Source organism: Carassius carassius, chromosome 12 (genome assembly GCF_963082965.1).
Source record: "Carassius carassius chromosome 12, fCarCar2.1, whole genome shotgun sequence".
In the NCBI taxonomy this organism is placed as follows: domain Eukaryota; kingdom Metazoa; phylum Chordata; class Actinopteri; order Cypriniformes; family Cyprinidae; genus Carassius; species Carassius carassius.
Window position 1 is genome coordinate 15,573,896 of NC_081766.1, and position 9,897 is coordinate 15,583,792.

Below are 9,897 nucleotides of genomic sequence, written 5' to 3' on the forward strand. Positions count from 1 at the left end.
CCTGCTAAGAGATAATACATAAGAGATACATAATCACAGTAGCCAAATATTGTGCATGTGCCTGAGTAACTGAATCACAACACACACAGTCCTATACATTTTCTGTCATTTAATGCTTTTAAATATTGGCACTTTGACTTTTTGTTTGCTTATTTAGCAGATAAAAGGAATGAGGCTTGTGTGTGTGTGTGTGTGTGTGTGTGTGTGTGTGTGTGTGTGTGTGTGTGTGTGTGTGTACCAACCAAATATATAGAACACCAAAAACAGCATGTCAGGGAATGAAAGAAATTAATACTTGAGTCATTCCCATTAGCATTTTTTTTTCATGGTCAGCACATCCATAGTATCACATTTCTCTGGACATCAAATAAATGTGTGCAGAATAATCATAAGCTATGCAGTGTAATTAGATCTCCCACATTCTCAGTATCATCCAGCAGGTCAACATCTATCTCCCAAACAGTACTTTGACGTCAAACAGAAACAAGCTTATACACACAGAGAGGCCAGTCCATACCAGCAGCAGCAGATCTCCTTGAAGGTTTTCCTCATCTCTTGGCTCCTGAATGCGTAGATGAGAGGGTCTATGACTGAGTTGCACATAATGAGGATCAGATACATGTTGAAGTGGGACATGAAGCAGATGCAATAGGGATTCCGGGGGCAAGATATCATGAGGATGAGGTGCAAAAAAAAGGGAGCCCAGCACACCACAAATACTCCCAGCAGGATAGTGATTGTGATGGCCCCTTTCATATTTGCCGCCTGCCAGATAGGGCCATTGCCAGGGAGGGCGGCAATGCGCTTCATGTGCAGCCGGGCTAGAAGAAACATGTGGACGTAGAGTGAGGCCATAAGCGCCAGCATGGTGAAGAACATGCTGATGAGGCAGATGAGAACGGTGGTGCTTTCAGAGTACACAATAAAGAGCACGCCAGAGACCGTACACAAGGTCCAGATGCAGGTGATGATGGTGCCTGCCCGCCGTTGGGTCATGATGTTGTGGTAGCGCAAGGCGTAGAAGATCGTGATGTAGCGGTCTACCGCTATGGCCAACAAACTCCAAATGGAGGCCAACAGTGAGCTGCAGATCATCGAGTCAAAAATGTTGTCCATGTTCTTGATGATGCTCTCGCGATAAGTTAGGTTGCCCCCCGTAATGAGTGCCATCACTACCGTTTCGGAGGCATTGGAGACACTGACCAACAAGTCTGCTACAGCTAAACTGCAGATAAAGAAGTACATGGGAGAATGAAGGTTCTTGTTCTTGATAATAGCAGCAATCACTAAAATGTTCTCCAGGAGACTGACGAGCCCGAGTGTGAGGAAGACCTCTGTGGAGATGAGTAGCTGCTCGTAACATCCAGAGGTTGATCCTCTCTCACCTTGATCAGGCTTTCCCACTGGCAAAGCCCCCAGGCTGTGATTTCGGTATGAATGATGCGGTCCATGATGATGTGAGGTGTTCATTTCTCTGAATATCCGTAGTCAGTGCTTTGATCTCTATCTACTTCAGTCTGATAAATTCAAGTTGAACATCATCTGTCATATGGATCAAAGAAAGCAGGAGCTGTATGAGCATCTGTCACCTCACCTCAGTGATAACATCCGGCAATGGTCTGCAAGAGCCTCCTACACGAAACGCACACCCACAAAAAAAAAACAACAAAAAAAACAGAAGCATGCAGAATGAGGATCAGTGGATAGGAGACAGCGGCAACTGACTGAATCTGAAAACACTGACTCTGTTTCAAAACTGTTGAAGTGCAAACAGAAACATGCAGCATTCAGAGTGAGGCACTCAGTCTCCAGAGTGTGTCCAGCACTTAGCAGGCAGGCGAGTGAAATACTCACAACCACTGAGTGGCATGCTGCGCCCAGGCTCCTCCCCCAGCTCTCTTAACCAATCAGAGGAGAGTTTTAATGGTGAATGTATGCAAATATCAGACGGACATCAGTGCATGGATTGGATTGCCTCTGTTTTTGACAAATAGATAAAATCCTTTAAAAAAAAGTAAGTGTAAAGCATTTAAGGCATAAATTTTAAGCATTTTGGTGTCATGTTAATAAAATCAAGGAACAAGCACTGAGTGTGAATCTTGCAACTATGATTATATTTATTTATATATAAATGATTCAGTGATTCACTGTGACAATCACTTGTTTAATTTCCGAATGAATCAGTGTTTTGAAGGAATGTTATATTAATGATTCCGTGATTCACTCAGATTCTGAATTAATCTGAAGATATTAAAGAAATTGTACAAATCTGTAAAATAAACGATTCAGTGATTCACTCATAAAGACGGACAATTGTTTAACAGTTTAATACCTCAGGAATGCATAAAAATGTGAAAATTATTATATTATATTATAATTAAGTAATTGGTTATACTTGTGTTCTGTCATACTGCAAATCTACTGTATACACAGCAAAAAGCAGTTCCAGGTTCCATTTCAGCTCCAATATTCCCACCTTCGTCTCAAATGCAGCAAAAGAAGTGTGTAGCACCAGAACATCAACAACCCCACAGTGAGGTTGACCCCATTAACCTGCAGGAATTCTCAAAGGAGTGAAGCAAGTTTATGTATGACTGCTAGGAAAATGACTCATGCTCATTCCGAAGCCCAGTAAACTCTTTAATTGGTGACAACAGAACACAACACCTTGACGAAATCTTGGTTTAAACTGTATGTATAATGGGAATGTTCAGATTCAGAAGAATATACAGGTCACAGAGTACAAGGGGAGAGAAAACACAACAAACAGTCCTGGGGTGTGACACTTGAGAATATCTGATTATGTTCTGAGTTCTTTCTTTGAACTACTGTAGCTAATGCACAACATGAAGGAAGTTTCTAACTTCATTTCTAAATTAATCAGTGTTTTAAATTATTTGGTTATATGAATGATTTAAAGAATCACTGGTTTTGACTGTGAATAATTAAATGCGGTTGAACCAATTTCTAATCAGATTCGAGTACTGGAACCCCACATGGAAAAAACCTATATAAACATATATGTTTCAATATAGGTTTTGATATAGGTTTTTAATATATGTGACATATATAAAATTGGCCGCTTTCCTATATTATATGTACATATATGCATGTATATATGTACCTATATGTTCACCTATAATAGTAAAATTAAAATCCATAGCTGCTAGGCAACATAAATAAAAGTCCAAAATGTAGAAATTTACATTATTTATTTACTCAAGATCAATCAAATAGTACAAAACAAAAAATATAGTACAAGAACAAAAATAAGACAAAAAACCTGCCAGGCAACATAAATAAAAGTCCAAAATATAGAAATGTACATTACGTATTTACAAGAACAATCAAATAGTACAAGAACAAAAATAAGACAAAAAACTGAACAGAAAAAAAAAATGATCTTTATTATTCTTTGAAGGTCTGTCAGTGTCATGACGCGCCTCATCCTCCTCCTCCTCTTTCTTCCTGCACTATCCAATGACGTTTGATAGGGTGTCCGAGATTTTTATTTTTTCGGTGCACACATTTTTTTAGCGGATAGGCATTTTCGTCCACACGGAACTGGCGTTTTGGAAGAGTGAAACCGATGTTTTGAAACCGGGTCCCAGAGTGGATATATTTGAAAACGCCGCCTTTGCGTTTCATCTGGATTGCGAATCCTTACATTTTCTGAAAATATGACGTCTTCAGCCCACGTCTCGCCCCTAGTCAAACACCACTACATCACGTAACAGCAACAAAAACACTGAACGCTAACATTAACACAGATTAATAAATGTATTGTTCCATGTTCGTTTGTGTACCACGAGCAAGGTTAATCAGCAAATCCATGTCTTCTTCTCCGTTTTAAGTGTATCTCTGTGGCAGAATTACAGCGCCACATGCTGGTCTGGAATGTATACTACATCGGTTGCGTGTGGATGCGAGAAGGGTATTCCTCATAGGCAGTGTTGGGAAGGTTACTTTGGAAATGTAATAGGTTACAGATTACAAGTTACCCTGTTTAAAATGTAATAGTAGTGTAACTTTTTCAATTACTTTATTAAAGTAATGTAACTAATTACTTTTGAGTACTTTTTGATTACATTTCTTAATTTGTGAAAATTAAAGAATAATAAATAAAAGCATATACATCAACTTAAATACAGTTATCTTATAAGTATGTGACATATTCTGTGTAATAAACTCCTGAAACATTGGTGGTTTTTTTTAAACTTCTGTCTCTTGTATATGATGATAGTTTTCTCAAAATAAGTAAAATGCACATGAAGTGACACAGAGCAGTTCTAGAAATTGTGTTTATGTGCTCGTGTACTCCTATATTGAAGCGGCAGAGGTTGAAAACACTGCGAGCTTCAGTAGGCCTATGTGTAGTAAATGAAACCATGTCTTTGCCATTCATTTACAGGAGGGGCGGACTGGGAAAAAAATTCAGACTGAAAAATTCAAACTCATACAAACAAATTCATGGACAAAACTATTTTTTATGTATTTTAAATCTTTAATTTGGGGACATGCAAAATAATTATAAGTTCTGTCCTGAACTGCACCTTCACTTCCATTTTTCTCATCAGTCTCTTTATTTTGCCCTGTTATCCATCTCTCTCATGACTTTAACTCAAGATTGAACAAAACTATACTTTACAATACAATACTCTACAATACTACAATATCTTTATAGAAAAATCCTAATACTGTACACGAGTCATATTTTTCCCTTACAAAAATTAAGCATGCTTTTATTAGCCTATATAAAAGTAAAATAACCTTGTTTCATTTTTTTTTTTTTTTTTTTTTGCAAATGGATTTGTATTTATTTTTAAATAAATACATTTGTAAAATAATTTTACATTTTTGGTTATCACAGTTAAACAATAGTAACCATTTTCTCTGGATTTATAGTTAAATATTAAAATGTTAATTTTCGTAAGGGTTGTGTTGTTGACTGTCGTAGTTCCCCCTAAACCTATAAAAAAAAAATCGGAATTTTTTTCAGCTAAATTACTACTGTAACATTACAACTGCTAATAATGATGTCCTTTATATAGTATTTTGAGTGATGACTGATGAGCAACGTGCTGCTGCTTGATTAAATAAATAAAAAAACAAAGACATAAAAGCATCTTTACAGATGAAACTGACCTGAAACCCTGAAAGCTTCTTTGCTCCAGCTGTGCGCTTCCACAGTCCACTCTATTCTCCCTCTCTCTCTCTCTCTCTCTCTCTTTCTCTCTCTCTCTCTCTCTCTCTCTCTCTCTCTCTCTCGCATTGATTACTCTGAGTCTGATCCAAACCGTTTGGCGGAGGCGGGGAGAGCGCGAGTCATGACTAACAATTCATGATTTATTAGAGATCAAATGGCGGATTCGCAAATGATCGCTTTAGTACATTCGGCAGGCAATTATACAATAATGATATTAAAATAGCGGGCAAAATCGACTGCCAGGCCACTGGGAATTGTCCCGGTTCTCCCGGTGTCCAGTCCGCGCCTGATTTCCACAGACACGCAGAATGTGCAAGTCATATATTGCATTTTTGGGGCTTACTATTCACAGACACTAGTCCATGTCATGTTTTGATTGAAGTGTACTGACCTACTTTTGATTTAGTCATCCAAAATGTGGCATATTGCGTCCGCGTTCCGTTTTAATGACTGGATTCTACGAACCAGACTGTATTTCCGCATCCCAGAAATTATTAGGGCGGTATGTCTTAGAATAGTCAGTGCAATTTGGGAAAGAAATCAGTTAAATCTGTATGTGGATGTGTGAAAATATTCAAATGTAATCCCCTTTGTAATCGTTAAAAATTTCATAAGTAACTGTAATTTAATTACTCATTTTTTCGTAGTAACTGTAACTAATTACAGTTACAATAATTTTGTAATTAAATTACGTAATGCCGTTACATGTAACTAGTTACTCCCCAACACTGCTCATAGGCTACGTTCACACTGCAGGGCTTAATGCTCAATTCCGATTTTTTTGAAAAAAATAGATTTTTTTGCAAGGTTGTTCACATTTCCAATTAAATGCGACCTTTTGTGATCTCCTGTGTGAACGTGAAATGACCCAGAAGTGATCCGCATGCGCAGAAGAGTACTCAATGGCCAACGACGTCACTCGTTGTTTGCGGAAGTAGCTAAACATGGATGTCAACAACAGTGTAGTCAACAGCGGAGCTCGTTTAGCAATATTAAAGTTATTTAAGCAGCATCGTCCGCCATGGTTGTTGTTTATCTTCTTATTCCCGCCTACTTCAACGCAGAATTATGACGTTTGTAGCGTATCAATGACGTACGGGTCGGATACATGTGACCTGGCCGTTCAGACGGAGGTCGCATTTCAAAAGATCGGATACGTATCGGATTTAGGACCACATACCCAAGTGGCCTGGGTCACATTTAAAAATCTGATCTGTGTCGTTCAGACTGTCATGAAAAGATCAGATACAGGTCGCATAGGGGCAAAAAAATCGGAATTGGGTCGTTTCAACCTGCAGTGTGAACGTAGCCATAGACAGTAAAAGAAATGGACACAACGACCCCATTGAAACTCAATTGAGACAAGTGAAGCCCATTTTTAGCTATTTTTAGCACTTCCGTTTCTGACGCGCAGACTCAAACTAAGCTTGATGATGTCAGCAACCTGTCTGACAGATGTAAATCTTCTAGTAGCTGTGCGTGCAAACTGCCATCGTTAATCTTGCAGAGACGGCGAGCTTGAGCGGGGAGTTCTTTGGCGTGAGTGAGCAGTATAGTATAGTATTTTAAAATGTAACGCCAGTACGCCATATTAAGTTAATTGACTGCGAGCTTCTACTCCTGTCTGTACGGTAATTTCTCTACTGTGCGACAGATAGTCGAGTGGTTATGACGCAATCGTTAGCCTATTTTTACAAAAACTGTTTCTACGGGGCCATAATGTAACATAGAAGGTAATGGAGCCCTTTATACATTGTCGTGTATCTTTAGAAATAAATAATGGACAAATGGAGTCTTTAAACGCCTCAGATGTAAAGTTATTCGCTGTCAAAGTGATGCCAAAATGAATGGAAGGTCAACGGGATGCTAACGCAAGTGAAGTTCTGCTACAAGATGGCAGCACCCGGCCGACTTCAACTTCCGGTCGGCTTCCTTGCCGCCTGGTATTCCTGCACAACCGGAGGCTGCAGTTTCAGGACCACAGTTCTTGGACCACAGCTTTAGGACCCTAGTTTTTTTGTGACAGCGCCACCTACCGTACTGGATTAACACTAATTAAAGATGGACGACGTGGACCGCAATCAGACGGTGAGTACCGATATTTAATTAAGTTTTATTTTATAACATTTTAACGGTGCGAAGATTACATAGTGAGAACTGCTAACTATGAATTAATGATTAATTCCCACCAAATTAAGAATTTGTGAGCTAGTTTTATTAATTACTACGACGTTAATTCGTGGCCATGATTTCATAAATCCTTGTTGAGTTTTAATGACTCAACAAGTTTTAATGAAAAGTATTATAAGTGAACCTAGCCTGCACATTAATTAAACTTATCAGATGACAAGAGTATGGTTGATGTAAGGTTTGTAAGATTTACCTGCAGCTTAATGTATTAGTGTGAATACTGGCTTAATAGTCGTTGTTTTACCATATTTATGTATAACATATCTTTCATAATTAAACTGCACTGACTGCCTAGTTGCAGTATGTGTTAGCCTGTTGTTTTGGCATTGTTTTGCAATGATGAATGAGGCGTTTGGCAATTTTAATAGCTTGTTACAATTTGGCCTAATCTGCAGGTCTACTCCATATATATTCCATTGATATCATGTGTTAGTTCTGTCATGTTCCGCATGGCCAATAGGAAATGATTTTATGGATTTGGTTAGGCTCATTGTAGGACAGATGATTAAAAAAGCACTAGGGATATTTTCATCATCTCAAAATATTCTAACAAGTAGGCCCCCTTTTTTTCAAGATGCATATAACAATCCAAAAAGGGAGATCCCTGCCCAAATTGAAGAGATGCACCACATGCTGCAAGGACTTTCACTTTTCATATATATATATATATATATATATATTCCAGTTGAATATGTTAAACAAATGTTTCTTATTTATCTCTCTCTGTCTCTCGCTCTCTCTTTGTCTAGAGTTGAAGCCTACAGCCATTCTATCCATGCAGCAACTGACGGAAAAGGGGTTCACTTTGGTGCTGTTGTGATGTTGTCGCAAAAATGACATATATATATATATATATATATATGTGTATATATTTATATATAAATAAACATTCTTGAATCATTCTTGTGTCTTGTCTTGCCTCTCAACAACTTTTAAAATATTGGCTGTAATTTAGTGACTCCATACACTGATTCCAACTTTACATTTACATTTAATCATTTAGCAGACGCTTTTATCCAAAGCGACTTACAAATGAGAACAATAGAAGCCATCAGACCAACAAGAGAACAACTACAGTATACAAGTGCCATGACAAGTCTCAATTAGTCTAGTATAGAACGCATAGCCAGGTTTTTTTTTTGTTTTGTTTTTTTATAAATGAAAAGACAAGAAAAGGAAAAGTGCTAGTGTTAGTTGGTTAAGTGCTGGTGAAAAAGATGAGTCTTTAGATGTTTCTCGAAAATGAGTAAAGACTCGGCTGTATGAATTGAGATTGGGAGGTCATTCCAGCAGCTGGACACAGTCCAGGAAAAGGTCTGTGAGATTGATTTTGAACTTCTTTGGGGTGGCACCACAAGGCGTTGTTCACTTGCAGAGCGCAAGCTTCTGGAGGGCACATGAGATTTAACCAGTGAGTTTAGGTAAGTTGGTGCCATGCCACTTTAACTTACCTGATAATGAGCTAATTCACCTTAAGGAGGTTAATCAATATACTGTATAATTCAAGAGACTAAGACTTTTAAGGTTCTTCATTTTTTACAATTGTTTTAAAATTGATATACATCAATTTTACAAAATTGATATTTCATTTATATTTTGTGTAAATTCATGTTTAAATTTAAAATTGTGACTCAAAGCACACTTAGTAATTAACCTCTGCTGCATTTTGAATCAAAAACCACATTTAAAAACAAATACTACTGAGATTAATATATTGATGCTATATACAAAGTAACATGACTGCAAACTAAACCAACAGGGTACTAGAACTGCAGTCCTGAAACTGCAGCCATCGCTATATCGCCCAGTACGGTAGATGGCGCTGTCACGAAAAACTAGGGTACTAGAACTGCGGCCCAGATCTGCAGTCCTGAATCTGCAGCCTCCGGTTGTGCAGAAACATACTATTGTGGATGTGGATATTTCTTGAGACGAGGGAAAAAAAAGATCGGGGTTCCATCTTCGTGTGGACGGGGCCGAAGAAGAATGGGTACTTACGGTTATGGATAGAAATGTAGCGGAGTAAAGAGTACAATATTTGCCTCTCAAATGTACTTGTGTAAAGTCATGAGTACTCCCCAAAAATCATACTCAAGTAAAGTACAGATGCCTCAAAATTGTACTTAAGTACTGTACTCAAGTAAATGTACTCCGTTACTGTCCGGCTCTGTATATCATGTTAATATATTGCCATAGTTAAATTCCATAACATGCCAATTACATGTGATACCAATTTCACATGTTCGCACATAAGTTCTTGCATAATTTTTTTCGTTAATTCTTAGTTTTTGCCTTGATAATCGAAAAATATGAGCTAGGCATCATGAATGACAGTCAAAAATGAGATATGAGCTACAAAATGACCAGATCCTGCCATTAGCTATATAGAAGACATATCTTGTATGTATAGGGCTTATATGTGGATATGAAGAAGCAATGCAGGAGACCTATATTTCCTGTATATGCACATATATGCACCTCAATTTTGCCTATATGTGGCA

At 37.9% G+C, this 9,897-nt stretch overlaps 1 protein-coding gene across 1 annotated transcript; it reads right to left on the bottom strand.

Moving 5' to 3' along the window:
• Positions 1-317: 317 nt before the first annotated feature.
• LOC132154214 (melanocortin receptor 4-like) lies at positions 318-1,776 on the bottom strand. Its single transcript, XM_059562799.1, has one exon. The coding sequence runs from the start codon at positions 1,468-1,470 to the stop codon at positions 490-492; it is 981 nt and encodes a 326-aa protein (XP_059418782.1). The 5' UTR covers positions 1,471-1,776; the 3' UTR covers positions 318-489.
• Between the last annotated feature and the right edge of the window lie 8,121 nt (positions 1,777-9,897).